This window comes from Nycticebus coucang, chromosome 16 (genome assembly GCF_027406575.1).
Source record: "Nycticebus coucang isolate mNycCou1 chromosome 16, mNycCou1.pri, whole genome shotgun sequence".
Classification (NCBI taxonomy): domain Eukaryota; kingdom Metazoa; phylum Chordata; class Mammalia; order Primates; family Lorisidae; genus Nycticebus; species Nycticebus coucang.
This window is the reverse complement of record NC_069795.1, coordinates 48967106-48986228: the sequence shown is the minus strand read 5'-3', so window position 1 is coordinate 48986228 and position 19123 is coordinate 48967106. Positions and strand designations below refer to the sequence as shown.

At 33.7% G+C, this 19123-nt stretch overlaps 1 protein-coding gene across 4 annotated transcripts in view; it reads right to left on the bottom strand.

Moving 5' to 3' along the window:
* The window catches only part of TBC1D23 (TBC1 domain family member 23), a 78953-nt gene that overhangs the window by 10911 nt on the left and 48919 nt on the right, over positions 1 to 19123 (bottom strand). For 3 of the 4 annotated variants that reach the window (XM_053564928.1, XM_053564930.1, XM_053564931.1), the window contains 9 exons: positions 19076 to 19122; positions 18195 to 18298; positions 16828 to 16950; positions 13112 to 13204; positions 10945 to 11115; positions 8556 to 8598; positions 6399 to 6508; positions 3488 to 3627; positions 2150 to 2194 (listed from right to left, as the gene is read on the bottom strand). In XM_053564928.1, the coding sequence (XP_053420903.1) occupies positions 2150 to 2194; positions 3488 to 3627; positions 6399 to 6508; positions 8556 to 8598; positions 10945 to 11115; positions 13112 to 13204; positions 16828 to 16950; positions 18195 to 18298; positions 19076 to 19122 (876 nt within the window). The remainder of the gene's footprint in view (positions 1 to 2149; positions 2195 to 3487; positions 3628 to 6398; positions 6509 to 8555; positions 8599 to 10944; positions 11116 to 13111; positions 13205 to 16827; positions 16951 to 18194; positions 18299 to 19075; position 19123) is intronic. The other variant, XM_053564929.1, reaches the window with a different exon arrangement.

The window sequence follows — 19123 nt, the reverse complement described above, 5'->3', positions numbered from 1 at the left end:
TTGCCCTGGCCAGCTAAAATCAACAATGACAACTGCAACAAAAAAAATAGCTGGGAGTTGTAGCGGTTGTCTGTAGTCCCAGCTACTTGGTAGGCTAAGGCAAGAGAATCGCTTAAGCACAAGAGCTGGAGGTTGCTGTGAGCTGTGACGCCATAGCACACTACCGAGGGTGACATAGTGAGACTGTCTCCAAAGGAAAGAAAAAAAAATCATGAAACTATTTGATTTTTTTATTAAAACACATCTAATGTAAAGTTATCTTGTAAGCTGTCAAACCAACTATGCTGATTAAAGAGAGAAAATGAAAGAAAATATTCAAGCATCTTTGAAACTCAGATCAAGCTTTTTGCACAAGGCAAAGACAAAGGTAATAGCTTTACCTAAAAATGCCTTAGTCCCATCTAGATTATAAAATTTTATATGAGATTAAATTATAGGCTCTTTCCTGATATTAAAGCATGATTGAACTTCTATAACACAGAAAACAAATATAACATTTACAACAAATGCCTGAACCAGAAGGTATGAATAAAGAAACAATCTTACAAACAAGTTATTATTGACCTAGATTTATAATACAATAAAAAGGTTTTATGAACATGAATGCAAAAGATGACTAAGATATTTCTTGAAAGACTGGCTAAAAATTAATGAAATTCAATAGCTGGACTATTTTTATAAAACAGTATAACTATACTTTTTGCCAAAGTAATAACAGAAACATTGACAAACAGTTTGACTAAGTTTTAACTTAATTTGCAGAGCTCAGAAGGGAGCCCAATTCATTCTAACTATTCCAAAATAAATATTATCTGTTTACAGAGCAGAAAAGGTAAGATAAAATTAAAAATTTGGAAGAAAACTTTGAGTTAAATAAAATTAGACTTATTCAACGGTCCTATAATAGGAGAAAATAGATGATTCACAAATACAGTATAATTTTCTAAAAAGCAAACTTCCTTTTAAATAGTTTCAGGTAAAATTACAGGGTATCCCAAAGTCACCCCTACAGTTGCTACACATAGGTAAGAAAGGACAGTGTAGGTAAATGTACCTTTATTTACAAAATATTACAAAAGTACCTATAAAATATTCTCTATGTGTTGGCCACCTCTTCATAAAATATTGGGGTGAATGTTTTGTAAATAAAGGTACACTTACCTACACTGTCCCATTTTCCCTATGTATGGTGACTTTAAGGGTGACTTTTGGGACACCCTGTATAACAGAAGACGGGAAATTGGTATTATGTAGGAATAGTCATAATAAATAAAAACTTATCAGGTTAAGTCATTAGAAAATAAACTATTATTTTTTAAATGCTACTTCTAGTCACTGAATAAATTAAAATGGACTGAGAAAAAGTCAACTCCATTATTCCAAAGCTTAATATACATTCAAAATATGACTAGAATTTCTTTTTCAATGTTCATAGCTATTGTTATAATATTCTAAATTAAACTGCAAAAAAATTCTGGGTATAAAAACTGTAAAGCCATTTCAAAAAAAGTTAGTAAAGTTCTTTTGCTCAATCCTAATTGAAGAACAGTAGATTTTTAAACCTTGAACTTAAGGAATCTTTATATCTTTTAATGGTAAGAACTTCATTTTATTTAGGGCAGAGAAGTGATGGGTTATACACTAAAATACCCCTCATGACCTTTTTTTCAAGGAAAATCCTAAGTAGAACCCTGGAACTACATTTTGGGAACAGATTTATGTCAATATATGTCAACTCACCAACCAAAATATGTATATCTTATTAAGCAAATTTAAAATATAAAGGATTTCCAAGGCCAATGTCCTGCCAACTCTTGATTACATACATATTATCTGTGTTCGTCTTCCCCTGTATCAGAATAAAAATTTCAGGTTTTATGAAGATCTTAAGTTTGAAAGAACTTGATTTTCATCTGAAGGATGAGAGATATAAAGAAGCATGCAAGGAGAAAAAATTTAAATGATCACGCAAAAAAATAAAAGAGAAAAAACCTATCAATCAACATGATATACTCCTAAAAGCAGAATGAGAAAAGGTTAGCATCTGTAACAGCTGCATGAAATTTTAGCCAAGACAGCATGAGATGCATGAGGCATGCTAAAGGAAAGGAAAAGGATGGTAATAAAGCTGTTCTATTCATTAGCTTACCGCTCTGTACATGATCTGTCTGGCCAAGGAAGATTGAAAGACATTCTATAGCAAATCAAGGCATAGGACAGAACAAAATGATTATAAAAAATGCAATGGCTTTAAAGCAAAAACACAGTACAGTATAATCAGTTTTATTAACTCAAAAGGTACATCAAGAAAATGTCATAATTGTCCCAAACTTCAAAGACAAATGAAGACAAGCCAGTTTCAAGTGATACTTTATCACCAGTACATTTGAAAATAAAAGAAATGCATTTTAAAATAAAATTTTAAATGTTCATGCTATAAAACGTAGCAATAACAGTTCTCCAATTCAGAAGTGCTAACTTAAAGTAAAATGGTTAGCTTTTGAGAGCCAACATTACTAAGCAAACAAATCTTTCAGGCTTGATAAAACACTTTAATAACTGCCAACTGACGATTTCAGATAAGGTACAATTTCGGGTGATTAATGAAAATAATCTATTATCTTCTTTGCTATGTACTAAATGGGAAAAATGTACTTTTGTATGCTTCTGCACTATCCTTTATAAAGAGCCAAACAACAAATTCCTGACATTCAGTTATTAAAGCCAAATATTTCAACTTTCTCAAGAGACTCCAAGGAAGTAAAGTCAAATACTATAACACAACATTTCCAAGATAAGCCTTACTTAGAAACAAATTCTGTGTTGAAATTATAAGGTTAGCATTAAACTCCAAGAACAAGAAAGATTAAGACTAATACAAGGGGGAAAAAAAATACTCTCACAGTTACTGTGAAAAACAATGTAACAGATATTCTGAATTCATCATTGTTGGCCATGTCTCCCATTTGTAATTCACAGGAAAATCAAGTTTTGTAAACAGTATTCAGCAAACAAAATTCTATGAAGATCTCAATTCTTCAACTTGAGAAGGTGGGTTTCTGCTATAGCATGACCAAATTTTCTAGGTTTTAAATTCTTCAAGCCAAGGAAGAAGCTCCTGCTATCAGATCACTAAACTGAGTAGATGATTCTCCACTCACTTCACATTTGGGAAGTAGTTACTACATGAAATATAATACTTACTGGGACCAAAACATTTTTTAATGAATGGCATAAAGGGACCGATTCATTATTCCCATCTGATTTAAGCCAGTGGGAGAGGAGAGAGGAATCTATACAGTCAAATTTTACAGTACTAAAGTACATCCCTACAGTTATAATACAAACTATGACATCATCTAATAGAAAATATTTTTTGTGATCCTTTACTGGAACTCATTCACTTCAACTAACATTAACTTAATGTAAGACATGTTTCTTTAGTTTTAATTATTCTTTTTAAACTCATACTGTATGAACAACTCACCTGTCCACAGGAGTGGATGTATTCTCAATAAAACTTATAACTTTTTCCCTGACATTAACAGATTTTGTCTTCAAAGCCACAGTCATTTTATTTACTAGTGATTTCATTCCTCTATCATTTGAGCCATTAGAAGAGTCATCCTGAAAAAATAGAACATAGATGTGTTAACTGCTCTCCAAATGATTAGCAAAATACTACTGCTGAGGTTTAGCTAAGTATTACGAACTAATTATATCCACAGCAAATTTGTATGTTGAAGTCCTAACTCCCAGGACTTTGAATGTGACTGTATTTGGAGATAGGGCCTTTAAAGAGGTAATTAGGTTAAATGAGGTCAGATAGTCTGATGTTCTTATATAAGAGGGAGAGACACAGGCATACACACAAAGAGAAAAAGCCATGTGAGGACGAGATTGGAGGAAGACAGCCACTTGTAAGTCAAGGAGAGAGGCCGGCCTAAAGATAAACCAAACCTGCCAACACTTTGTTCTTAGACTTTCAGCCTCCAGAACCGTAAGAAAATAAATTTTTGTTAAGCCACCCAGTCTGTGGTGTTTTGTTACAGCAGCCCCAACAAGCTAATTCATTATGTAAAATCATGGTAAGAATAAAAGATAGAAATAAAAAATTAGAATATATTTGCATACATGTCTATAGAGTCTAAATTACCTTATTTATTCAATAATAGTTCAAGCTATTATCTTTCTTATCTCAGATTAGTCTACAAATTAAGCAAAAGTATAATCAAACTTCCATTCATATAGCTAATTTTTAAACATTTATTACTTATAAAGTCTTGCTTTTCAAAACATTCCCACTTAGTGCTTTAATTTGTGAAAAAACATTATCCTGATATACCTATTAAGTGTGAGTATAATACTTAAGTTGTTTCATGGGACTACTCACATATACCCAGGAGGACAATTTGTGATCAGTGTCAAATATTTAAAAGAGATCCTATTTTTCTGCCCATTCATTTCTCTTCAGAATTTATGGGAAAGAAATAATCAGAAAGTGCCCAGATGCTATTCAATGGAAAAGTAAAATAGTCATTTAAAAAATCATACTTAAAAAAAATAATTTTAAAATAATCAGAAAATGCTCACATGTTCAGTGAAATAGCAGAAAATAAAACTATGTACTCTATGATCACCACTTTTAAAATAAAATACTAAAAAAAATGGTTTAAAAAAGATTTGATGGAAATATTTTAAAATATAAATGGTGATTGTCTTTGTAGAGTTATAGGTGATTTTGGATTTTTAAATACTTTTCTTATTTATATATGATGGTACAATGTGTATCTGTTACTTTTATTTTTAGAAGAAATAAGTCATTAACAACACAAAAACTATGTTTCTATAACCATATCTAAATTCAAACAAGAATTACAGTAACCATGGAAATTCTTTGATACTTTTGAATAGAACACATCTTTAAGACAGTTGAGACAATAGCCTCAATCAGTATTTTTCAAATCTGAAGATAAAAGCTTCAGGAGAAAAGCTAGCCAATGCTGTGGATGGCAATAAAAATTAGAATAATATTTTTAAAGGGTCATTTGATAAATATGCAGAATTCTAAAGATCTTGATGAGTTATGTTTTGATCAAGTCACTCTACTTCTAGGACTTCCTGGATATGCAGGCATATCACTAAAAATTAATTACAGTAGTAATTATATATAGAAAAAACTAAAAGCAATGTAAAATATTTGACAAGAGAAAACTAACTGAATAAATAATGCATTCATGCAATGAAATACTATTTAGATATTAAAAATGAAAACAGCAAATGTTTATTAAATAAATGGTTATTTCACATAAAAAGCTCTTAGATACCTAGAGTATCGAGTTAAAAAGAAAATTCTCAGAGAAGCCTTATTTGCTTCTCTGAGAAGCAGAGGATAATAATCTGCTCTGATTTGCATGGCTGAAGGTAAAACCTCAATTAATACAGCTAGTGAATTACAATTTTGTGGTAACTACCATTACGTATACTACACTTTACATGTACTTGCCCATTTAATCAAGTTATCTTTATGAGAAAGGTTCTGCTATTAACATTTCTATTGCACAGTGGAAAAGCCACAACTGAAAGATTTTATACTGGGCATCATGAGAAAGGTGAGTTGTGGAGATGACACCTGAACCCTGTATGTAAGACCCAGAGGCCCGAGATAGAAACCATGACTCTGTACTGCAGTTTGCCCTCTATTTCTGTCTTAAATAATAATTATTAGGTAGATGAGGACCATTATAATGTTAAGAAGATGATTTAATGACACCTAATTCAACTGACACAAAATACTGAAAAAGCACAAAAGACTTATTACCCAGAGATTTCCAAAGTATAACAGACAAACAGATATATTCACTATAGCAAAACCCTGAAGTACTCCAGATCTTGATAACTAAAAATCAAATATAATAGGATTGGGAATTGGTTCCTGTCTTCCTGTGCCTCGCCCATTCTCAAATGTGGATAGACTAAATCATAATCATGTACTTTTGTGGTGGGGATGGGTACCGATGTAGTGCATGCAAGAGATGACAGTAAGCCTGAGTATTCTCCTGGCCCATTCACGGGGAGATTCCTGGAATCAGATTGTTTCAGAGTCCCAAACAGGGATAGGAGCCATCGATTTTTAAGCTGGAGCATAAAACTGTCACTAGGTGATACCAAACTATAGCTAAACTAGGAGAATTTGAATTTAGCAGTTGACCTTCAAGAACTTTCAACTAGTTTAGCTGTGCAGGCTGGCTCCATCATTTCATTAACCTCACAATGACCTCTCATTGTATGTATTTGAAATATTTTTAATCTACTTCTGTCATGGTAGTGGCTTAGATGGTAATCATCTTTTCTGAAAATCTATCCAAATCTGTGAGATATTCTACACATACACTTACATCAACACAAGAAATGATGCTGCTCCTTGAGCCTGAAGTACTAGCAATCCAGTGGCCATATCCATTTTCTGGTCCATCTACATTTATGTCAGCCAAGTGTTGCTGCAGTGCTTAAAATAAAATATAAAACAAAATCTGAAAGAGCAACTTTCATTACCATGGAAGATTCATTACCAGAGAAGTAAAATAAACATGTAATAGCCAAGAAAAAAGGATACAAGGGCATAATCACAATCCTGCAGAGAAGCCAAGAACTCCAGGCTACACAACCTTCCTCTTGTCCTTCCTTCTAAAGCACTCTATACACCACTAACTTTTCTTAACTGACTCTAGGGTTATGATAACTGTATCTGCTTTATGTTAACTTTAGAAGGTAACATTTCAAATATTAACAGATAATCTCTGCATTTTTATGACATAAAGGATTAACAGAAAATCTATGGTGGCTTTGTTATGCCATAAAGAGAAATTAATCCATCTTTTCTGTAATAAAGAACCAGTCTTAGGCATTAACAGTGATGGAAAGAAAGATTATTCTGGGTAGAAGAAATCATTCACAGATTTTTAGAAGTTGCTAAAATCTAGACTATACTATAAAAGAATGCTTTTCAGACACTTTTGAGAATTACAAGCTTAATAACCAAGTTTTACATCACGTTATCAAGATTCCTAACAAATAACACTGGCCCTAGAGCCAATGATTGTTTAACATGACTTATTAAAATAATCTCTTCTATAGAACACTGAGTAGTTACCAGGCCATTATATATTTGCAATCCTTTCAAATGTTAACAAAGAGCAATAAGAAATAGATCCTGATTTTCTAAAAATTCTAAGTTATAGCATAAGAAAAATAACTTATTCTTTATAAGACTCCCATGATTAAAACCTAAGATTCTGTTACCTTCAACATATATTGATTTTCAGAGCTCCAGCTGTTTAATCCTTCAGTACAAGGTATTTACAGACTGACCTGATTTTGTCATTTATTTTCCCCAGCACTTACAGTTCAGTATTTTTATGATATCTCTTTTTTAATCTTATTACACTGACCTAACACTTCATAAATTCTCAAATCTTGACTGAAGATCTTGCCATTTTACTATACTAGATTATAAAAAAATTAATCTGCAGATTTGAAAATGTCAGTTTATCTTATTCCATTCAGATGATTTTCTTTTTTTTTTGGTAGAGACAGAGTCTCACCATACCGCCCTCAGGTAGAGTGCCATGACGTCACATGGCTCACAGCAACCTCTAACTCTTAACTCTTGGGCTTACGCAATTCTCTTGCCTCAGCCTCCCAAGCAGCCGGGACTACAGGCGCCCGCCACAATGACTGGCTATTTTTTGGTTGCAGTTTGGCGGGGGCTGGGATTGAACCCGCCACCCTCAGCATATGGGGCCGGCGCCCTACTCACTGAGCCACAGGCGCCGCCCCGTATGATTTTTTTTTAATAGCTAATACTTTCAAGTAGTTCAAAAACAAAATAACAAAATACCCAAATAGTACAAAAGGTGTACTATAAAAAGTATTCCTCCAAATGTTGTTTCTCAGTCTTTATTTTCTAAACCTTCTCTGCATAGAGGCAAATAATACAGGCACTTTTTCAAGTATCTTTACAGACATGTTTTTTTGAAACACAATCTAACATCTTCACTCATTTCAACTGCCTATTATGTTTGTCTGCTACTGATATGTCCTGCTGGTCTTGCCTTTTCTAGAAACATTCAGTGACTGAAGAGAAAGTCTACTCATTAACTAATTTTGTCACTTGATAATATAATGTCCTATAAAAAGTAAAAGCAAAGTGGCTGAGTGAGATGCTGCGCAAGGTGGATCATACCTGTAATCCTAGCACTCTGGGAGGCCAAGGCAGAAGGATCATTTGAGCTCAGGAATTCAATAACAGCCTGAGCAAGAGCAAGACCCTGTCTCTTCTAAAAATAGAAAACTAGCCAGGCACTGTGGTGGGCACTTATAGTCCCAGCTACTTGGGAGGCAATGCAGGAAGATTGCCTACACCCAAGAGTTTGAGGTTGCTATGAGCTAAGTTGACACTAGAGCACTCTTGCCTAGACAACAAAGTGAGAATCTATCTCAAAAAAAAAAAAAAAATAGGTAGAGGCAAAGAAATTAATAAATTAAAACCTTACCCATAAATCCTCCACTGGCAATACTCACATATTCTTTGTTTTTCTATAATGAAAAATAAAATTTAAATTATTCCAAAAATGCAATTTAAATAACATTTCTGATAATTCTAAAACACTGACAAGCACAACATATGGTTATATATTAAAATTCCTGGACCTTTTTTCTTGGACATTTTGGACTTTGGCACTTTACTTTATATATTTTAAGGTCTAATCCTCAGGTGGAAAGAAAAGGACAAATTCATGGCTGTTAACAAGACTGTGATTTACTTATATTACAGTCCAAATAATACAACAGTCAAGCCAAAATAAGTTAAATGGCATTTTAGTATATAATCAAAGTGGTTTCTAAAAGCTTTCAAAATATTGTGTCCTTTGTATTATAAAAAAGTGACATAAAAAGAAATATTATAGCTAATTATAGAGAATAACAGAATGTTACCATTTTGCAAAACTACTAAAAATATAATTGGACTTTTAAGTAATATGAACAACCACCAAAAAAGAGAGACACAAAGAGAGAGACATTTGCACAGTATTTGCCACCTGGCAGAAGCAAACAATTCTCCAACACACACACACACACACACACACACGCGCGCGCCTCTGCAAAAGACAATATATCATGCCTTTAGATTAATTACTCACAGGAAATTCCAGGGACAGAACCTAACAAATGATACCATGTGAATGTAATCAGCAAAATTCAGTGTATGAGAAACTCTTTAAGACAAATTAACTGGGGTTTTTCTAACAAATATATGTAAGAAGAAAAATGAAAAAAAAGAACATACATTTCTGGGGGAACACATAAATTAAAAGAGATGAACATTACATAAATATAATGTCTTGTTTCAGATCTTAGCAACATGGAGGAAACCTGAACTCTAGACTTTTTAATAATATTATGATAATGTAGTTATGTTTTTTATAAAGAGTTTATAGTATTGAATTCTCCCTACTTTTCAGTTTCTTTGAAATTTTCCATAATGAAAATTGGCAAAAAAATTTCTAAAACCACATCAAGAACTTGAATAATAAAAAAGAAATTCACAATATTCCAAATTCTTGCTGTATGACAGCTCTCACAATATACTGAAGCATTTTTAGAACAGGCCAGGTAAATTTATGAGTAAAATAAGTTTGGGTTCCTATTTTTGTTATTCTGTGTAAGTTTCTAAACTGTTTATTAAGTTTAAAATTATCTTACAATACCTCTCCCAAATACCTTGTTCCTTCTCCGGTTTTGCCTTCCAAGAATTTTGTATTTAGACTTAATTTTCTCAAATCAGAGTCACATTAACATGAATAGAAATGAGTACAAGCTGAGTGGCTTGTGTCATAACCACCCATACTATCTTCCTGATTCCATAGTTTTCAATCGAAGTAAGGACTTTAATATGTAAACTATGAAATAATACTGAATAAACAAATTTTTATAAAGAAATCCATCACTGAATGAGGCTTTAGAAGGCAGCTATGCTAACAACTAACAACTAACCCCTATACCACCAATGCGTAAATGAGGTTTTGAAAGTAAGCAGAGGAACAGGTTTCAAAAACCACTAATGAAAGTTAGTTGTGCTGAAGATAACATTCAAACACAAAAAGGAAAGATGCCTAAGGGTAAGGAATAAACCTGCATGTATGCTGCATTTATTCAAATTCAAAATGAAGATATTATAATGAGCTATATATAGCTAGTAAAAAGTACCATGCCATGAACCGGCATAAAGATCAATGTGTAAGGCTAGGCGCCTGTGGCTCAAGTGGCTAAGGCACCAGCCACACAGACTTGAGCTGGCAGGTTTGAATCCAGCCTGGGCCCGCCAAACAGCAATGGCGGCTGTAACCAAAAAATAGCCAGGCATTGTGGCAGGCGCCTGTAGTCCCAGCTACTTGGGAGGCAGAGGCAGGAGAATCGCTTGAGCCCAGGAGTTGGATGTTGCTGTGAGCTGTGATGCCACAGCACTCTACCTAGGGCAACAGCTTGAGGCTCTGTCTCAAAAAAAAAAAAAAAGATCAATGCATAAAATAATCCAGAAATAGATCCTGATATATAGAAGAATACAGCATATTAAAAAGGCAATATTTTAAATTGGCAGTAAAACTAGTCAGATAACTGGAAAAATTTGATTTTGATTCCTAACCCATTTCTTACACAAAAATAAGTTCCAGGTGGTTCAAGACTTACAAAATAAACCATATAAAAATTTGACAAAAATCTGGAGGATACAACAATTTTTGGCAACACACAAAACCAAGAAGCTATAAAGAAAAATACAGATAAATCTGACAATGTACATGAAAACAAAAAATTATCTATGTGAATTTCTTAAAATAACCAAGCAATAACCAAACAAAATGGAAATAACAGATGTCAGCATACCTGCAAAAAGTGCGCCAGGACCATGTTCATATACATGTCTTCTTCCTCCCTGCCACTGCCCATAAAACAGAGGTGCTCCCCACCAGCTATGGAGCCAGACTCAATGGACTGCTTCTGAGCTTCCAGCAAGGATTTAACTGACTGTGCAAACTCAGATGGATTCTGGAGCATCTAGATAATTTAAAAAAAAAATTAAAAACATGGCAAGCCATGTTTCACATACATTTGCAAAACTTGAAAATATTTTTTCAGGAGACAATCCAACATTTAAAAAGCCACCATGAAAACAAAGGAAAATGAAATAAATAAAATATAAATAAAATCCCTGGGATAAGAGAAAAGAAATGTTTATAAATGTATTTATAACACATTAAAATAAAATAAAACTTAAAAATTCATGGGAAGATTAACTTACTCAAAGATACCTGTCTACTAGAGAAAAATTTATTTTATCTAGAGAAAAATTTTTTTGAAAAAAATTGAAAATTCAATAGAAAAATGAACAGACTATTAAAAAGCAAGTTATAAAAACAAAACATCAAAAAATATAAACACACACCACAACAAATGATATTCAACTTGATTAATAATTACAATTTTTCACTCATTCTGGTAAAATAAAAAAGGAATGATAATGTTCACTAATGTTGATGGTATATTTTCTTTACAGTTATGAAATGTAAGGTGGTTCAGCCTTTTTTAAAGAGCAGTATAATAGTCTCTAGTAAATTTACATGCCTACACTCCTCAACCCAACAATTCTTATTAGAATCTATTTTATAGAATTGTTTACGTAAGTTCACTAAATATGTATAAAGACATTAACTGCAACATTATTTCAAGAAAATAGAAAATAACCTAAGTGTACAGCAATCAGGCAATAAATTATGGTATATCTGTAAGATGGATACTATCTACCATTACTTGTACTTAAGTAAAAAAACAAGTGGCAGAACAAGAAATATATAAATACATATTAAAGGTCTGCAGGATTAAGCAAGTTGTTAATAGCAGTTAACTTGAGATATTCTTTGAAATTTTTTTAATTCAGGTATCCATAAATTATTTTGGTAAATTTTTAAAATAAGACCTAAATCAAGGAAGAAAAAGGTACAAGAATATGAACAAGCTAAAATGGCCTATCTCACCGATGGTATCTAATACCATCGGTTCTTCTACCTCCATTTTCCATGAGTTTCTTGTCAACCACTAAGTCTTCTAAACACCCTGCCTCAGCATCAACTTCAGACATGTTGGGAAGCAAGAGGGTTGACTATATATATCCAGTAAAAGGGGCTTTTATCCTACTCCTGTTTCCCCCATCCCTGACACTCTAATAACCCCAGAACACATTGAACGTTGTCAGTCTCAATTCTACCAATAGCTCTAGCCATCTTTGACAATAATTACTTGCTTTACCCAATCCCTCAATCGAAATGACTCTAGGATGGTACATTTACATGCCAGATACTACCCTTAGTAGTTTATTATATGGATTGTATAAATAAGCATGATTTTAAAAATGGCTTACAGTGAAAGTTTATAGAATTTTTTTTTTTTTTTTGAGACAGAGAAGTGGTGTGAACATAGCTCACTGCAACCTTGAATACCGAGGTTCAAGTGATCCTCCTGCCTCAGTCCCCCAAGTAGCTAGGACTTATTGGCACATACTGCCATACCTAACTAATTTTAAATTTTATTTTGTAGAGATGGGGTCTCACTATGTTACCCAGACTGAACTCAAACTCCTGGCCTCCAGAGACCCTCCTGCTTTATTCCAGACATGAACTACCATGTCTGGCTGCTTATAAAATTCTTACCCAATTACAATAAAAACTGATGTTTATAGAGTACTTACTAGGCGCGAAGCACTATGCTAAGTGCTCTAACAGATAGCTGGCTGTAAGGTTAGAATTTACTGACACAATAATGCAATAGTGAAGCCACAGTTTGCAGTGTTTTCATCTACCCTTTATGATGCCAAAATGGTATCCCAGGTAAAGGAAACCTGCAAGCAACACTTTTTTTGTAAGAGCAAAGACTCCTTCCTTAAGCAGAAAGAAAAACATTCCCAGTCTGAGACATGTATGTATATAAGTTTAGGAAGTAAAGAAAAAAAGTACTTTCTTACTTTTTCACAAAAAAATTAATCATCACTTATACTAACCAGATCTGAATCCAAATGAAAAGCAGTTGATAAATGCCCAGCATTATACTGTTCTGCAGGACGACAATCCACCACAAAAAAGCGGACTCCTTCCTAAAAGGGAAACAACATATGACATACTGGAATTTGCCATGAGGTTCACATTACACAATGTAATGCTGACAGTTAACCAATGAGGAAATAAATTTATTTTTTTAAATGATCTAACATAGAATTAAGAGGGCCCAATTACCTGCATAAGAAAATAACCTTAAGGTCCTAAATAGTTTTATTCATTTTAAACAGTTAAATCACTTTTCATATATTGTTCTTGACTAGAAAGTCTTAAAATATATAGCAGGAGAAGTCAGAGTTATAAAACTAATCATATTAGCATGACAATTTTAAATGTGTGATCATGTAAACACTACATCGTTATAAACACAACTCTAGATACACTGTTCCTATTTTTGCAAATAAGTCCACAAATTTATCAACAGCTCAATTCATCTAAGAACTAAAAGACTCTTACATGAGGAGATAAAGGGAGGCTCCATGATGCCAGTTTGAACTGAAGAAGTTCATAGAGGTCTCTTTTAAACCAGACGATATGTTTTCATTTGTTTTTTTTTTTAGTTCAAATAAGAAAAAATTAAAATGCTTATTGTTTGAAAATTATGAATACCTAGTACAGTTAGAAGTCCAACTGAGAAAAATCTATCATAAAAGGCTTGACTGTCCATGTCCATTCCTCTCCTGCCCTCAACCTTAAAAATATACCCCACCTTCTAAATATACATCCATGGTAAATAGTTGCATTGCTAGTGACAAAGAGTGTATATTGAAAAATACCACCTGTCAAACTGCCTCATTAGATTTTCATGAAGATCGTAATAGAAAATCAAGGCATATTTTCAAAATTCTCCTTTGCTACATGCTTCATGGCATTAAACTATGTAATTTAATTAGCTTAAATGACTCAGAAATTAACTATTACATGCTAAATTCACCCTCTGAAGTACCTTTTACAATGTCACATTTAGTCATTTTGCTGACATGAAAAACGATATGACAATTTACAAAAACTGGTCTCAAGAATGACAAAAATAATTATTGACGATTAAAACACACACAAGCTGGCAAGTTTAAAGATGACTCTCTGAGCAGATGATTTAACATATTAATCATTCAAAAGGGCAAAAGAGCTACACTATTGCAGTAAATTAATTTTATAGGGATCAAAATCCTAGCCAATAGATTACAGCTTATCATCAAAAAAGTCATTCATCATGATCAAGTAGGCTTCATCCCAGGGATGCAAGGCTAGTTTAACATACGCAAGTCCATAAACGTTATCCACCATATTAACAGAGGCAAAAATAAAGATCACATGATCCTCTCAATAGATGCAGAAAAAGCAGTTGATAAAATCCAGCATCCTTTTCTAATTAGAACACTGAAGAGTATAGGCATAGGTGGCACATTTCTAAAACTGATTGAAGCTATCTGTGACAAACCCACAGCCAATATTTTACTGAATGGAGTAAAACTCAAAGCTTTTCCTCTTAGAACTGGAACCAGACAAGGTTGTCCTCTGTCACCTTTACTATTCGACATAGTGCTGAAAGTTCTAGCCAATACAATTAGGCAAGACAAGGAAATAAAGGGAATCCAAATGGGAGCAGAGGAGGTCAAACTCTCCCTCTTTGCTGATGACATGATCTTATACTTAGAGAACCCCAAAGACTCAACCACAAGACTCCTAGAAGTCATCAAAAAATACAGTAATGTTTCAAGATATAAAATCAACGTCCACAGGTCAGTAGCCTTTGTATACACCAATAACAGTCAAGATGAGAAGTTAATTAAGGACACAACTCCCTTCACCATAGTTTCAAAGAAAATGAAATACCTAGGAATATACCTAACGAAGGAGGTGAAGGACCTCTATAAAGAAAACTATGAAATCCTCAGAAAGGAAATAGCAGAGGATATTAACAAATGGAAGAACATACCATGCTCATGGACGGGAAGAATCAACATTGTTAAAATGTCTATACTTCCCAAAGCAATCTACCTATTCAATGCCATTCCTATCAAAGTACCTACATCGTACTTTCAAGATTTGGGAAAAATGATTCTGCGTTTTGTATGCAACCGGAAAAAACCCCGTATAGCTAAGGCAGTTCTTAGTAATAAAAATAAAGCTGGGGGCATCAGCATACCAGATTTTAGTCTGTACTACAAAGCCATAGTGCTCAAGACAGCATGGTACTGGCACAAAAACAGAGACATAGACACTTGGAATCCAATTGAAAACCAAGAAATGAAACTAACATCTTACAACCACCTAATCTTAGATAAACCAAACAAGAACATACCTTGGGGGAAAGACTCCCTATTCAATAAATGGTGTTGGGAGAACTAGATGTCTACATGTAAAAGACTGAAACTGGACCCACACCTTTCCCCACTCACAAAAATTGATTCACGATGGATAAAGGACTTAAATTTAAGGCATGAAACAATAAAAATCCTCCAAGAAAGCATAGGAAAAACAAAAAACACTGGAAGATATTGGCCTGGGGGAAGACTTCATGAAGAAGACCGCCATGGCAATTGCAACAACAACAAAAATAAACAAATGGGACTTCATTAAACTGAAAAGCTTCTGTACAGCTAAGGAGACAATAACCAAAGCAAAGAGACAACCTACACAATGGGAAAGGATATTTGCATATTTTCAATCAGACAAGAGCTTGATAACTAGGATCTATAGAGAACTCAAATTAATCCACATGAAAAAAGCCAACAATCCCATAGATCAATGGGCAAGAGACATGAATAGAACTTTCTCTAAAGATGACAGACGAATGGCTAACACACGAAAAAATGTTCATCATCTCTATATATTAGAGAAATGCAAATCAAAACAACCCTGAGATATCATCTAACCCCAGTGAGAATGGCCCACATCACAAAATCTCAAAACTGCAGATGCTGGCGTGGATGTGGAGAGAAGGGAACACTTTTACACTGCTGGTGGGACTGCAAACTAGTACAACCTTTCTGGAAGGAAGTATGGAGAAACCTCAAAGCACTCAAGCTAGACCTCCCATTTGATCCTGCAATCCCATTACTGGGCATCTACCCAGAAGGAAAAAAATCCTTTTATCATAAGGACACTTGTACTAGACTGTTTACTGCAGCTCAATTTACAATCGCCAAAATGTGGAAACAGCCTAAATGCCCACCAACCCAGGAATGGATTAACAAGCTGTGGTATATGTATACCATGGAATACTATTCAGCCATTAAAAAAAATGGAGACTTCACATCCTTCGTATTAACCTGGATGGAAGTGGAAGACATTATTCTTAGTAAAGCATCACAAGAATGGAGAAGCATGAATCCTATGTACTCAATCTTGATATGAGGACAATTAATGACAATTAAGGTTATGGGGGGGAAGCAGAAAGTGGGATGGAGGGAGGGGTGTGGGGCCTTAGTGTGTGTCACACTTTATGGGGGCAAGACATGATTGCAAGAGGGACTTTACCTAACAATTGCAATCAGTGTAACTGGCTTATTGTACCCTCAATGAATCCCCAACAATAAAAAAAAAAAAAAAAAAGAAAAAAAAAAATTTTATAGGGATCATCAAACAGGTGATGATTCCTGTTGGTTCCTTGTATTTAAAAGACAGACCCCTGACAAACTGAGTCTCCTTTACTTACCCTGTGCAGCTGATTTGCTTGAAGGATCTCTGACACTGAGACAGCCAGACAAAGAGCCTGACTTAGATCTGCGTCATCATCCTTAATTCCCAGCAAAGTACTGCCAAAGAGGTGGTGATTATCCTATTCAAAGAGAAATGTTCAAAACATTATGAAGAAAATGTAAAATCTAACTTTTTTCCTAAAAATATTCTTACTAAACCATGATAAAAAGCAAAATGACATGTTATTGTTGAGTCATGTGATTTTTAAAACTTAATATTACATAATCTCGAATAGCTAAAAGCTATAGACGTCCATACACAAGTTCCTGTCAGAGTTCACACAAAATGAAAGGCTAAGAAAAAAGTAACACATTCTATACAGCTATTTTTCTAAAGTATAACCTATAGTTAAATATTCGATTTAAAAAATGGTTACTCATAGTTTTTCATATTTAATGTAATAAAAATTAAATTGCGGTAGAAATGAATTGCATAATATACTGATCCAAACACTATTCAAATTTATAGCTGCTAATGCAGATTATTTACTATATCTGAAGAGTAAAAAGTATTCCTCCTAAAAAAGAAAAGAATATGTCTTCTTTTTCAGCCAGGATCCTAAACTACTATCCTGCCATCTGACTTCCCAGCATTGTTGGAAACTGATGTGGTCTACATAAGGAAATCATTAAAACAACTGCAATTAGTCCCTAGAAACAAATCTTTTTAAATTATTCTGAAGGAAATGTTCTTAAAAGGTTTCTCTTACCTGCTAAACGCACTGTACTGAACATAATTTAACCTTACCTTGACATTTCAGTGACGTGATGACTACCAAGTAGAAATCATTATGACAGAATGCTTAGAAAAATAAAAAAGATAATGCTCTCATGGGCACCTGAGGTCAGGGGAAACCTGTCTGCTTTATAAATACTTTCTAGTCAGGTCCTTTATTGAAAGCATATGTCTGGTCTAGGATCTAGATCACTAAGGGGCTAAATGACTCTGTTTGCAAGACGGCTCTGCATCATTAGGGTCGTCCAAGGCTGAACTCCAGATAAAGAAGGCGTAACTATACATCCTTCATTAGATTTTTGTAATACAATTTTGAAAGCACTAATTTAGGATATATCTGACAATTTTCTCATGATCTGAAATGACAATAATCAAAACAGCAGTAAGATGGTTTCTACCATCTTTTTCAACCTGTTTCTCCACTAGGGAGAGTATTTACAGTAAATAAAAACACACACACAAAACTGCAAAACATAAAAAAAAAGAATGACAATCTAGAGTATTTTAACTAAGGTAGATACAGAGTAAATAATAAAATGATGTACAAAATGTGAAACACAGAATGGCTGGTCATTTCTTATCTTGTACCTTCCTAAAAGAAGCTGGTGTTTTACTGCAATAATACTGAGCCAGAGAGAAAAGGTCTTCTATATCTTCTAGATTCAAACTGGATGGAGTATTTTCCAAGAACTCTGAAATATGATTATAGATAAAATTTAATAAAATGTCTGTGAAAAACCAAAGCCAAAATATCTTCAACATAATAAAAACTACGTATAGGCATGTTAATTGTGACACTTTTAAGGCTGCTTATGAAGAAGTGGATTTCCCCAAATGAACTGAAACTACTAAAGTGAGTCTTCTGATAGTGAAGGATGGTGTCAGGCAACCAAATCAAATTCATTATTAACCTTAATCAGAATTCTCTTATGTATTATTTAATAAACACATACAATGTGCCAGGGCCCCAGAAGATAAAAAATGTCTAAGAAAGAGTTCTTGACTTTGTCTTTTATGAGCAAATAAAAGTAATTATGTTCTTATACAGATAATACAAAGTGCCAGGCAATATAGAGAGGATATAACTAAGCCTGTGTGGAGGCTGAAATGGAGAGAATCCAAAAGGAAAAGCAAAGGTTCATAATGGAAGTATTATGTAAGCTGCATACTGAAAGACAAACTAAGGAACGAATAGGGAGAGAGAAGGGCATTTTATCTGAACACTGAAACCATAGAAAATAGTACACAGAGAAGAATGAAAGAGTGAAAAAATATGAAGGAATGAATGAGGATGGCAAAATCAGAAAAAGAACAGTCTTTAACGTCTGTACCTGGAGAGTGTTTATAGAATGCCGGAGTTGAATGGGACTCAGAGCTCTTCTAGACTAATCCCCTAAATTTTGGGGTAAGCAAATTGAGTTGTAGGGAGAAAAAGTGAAAATGTTTTCTCTACATTAAATGATACTTACGGATAACTTCTTCTTTGCTGTCTAACTCTTGTGTTAAAATAACTTCTC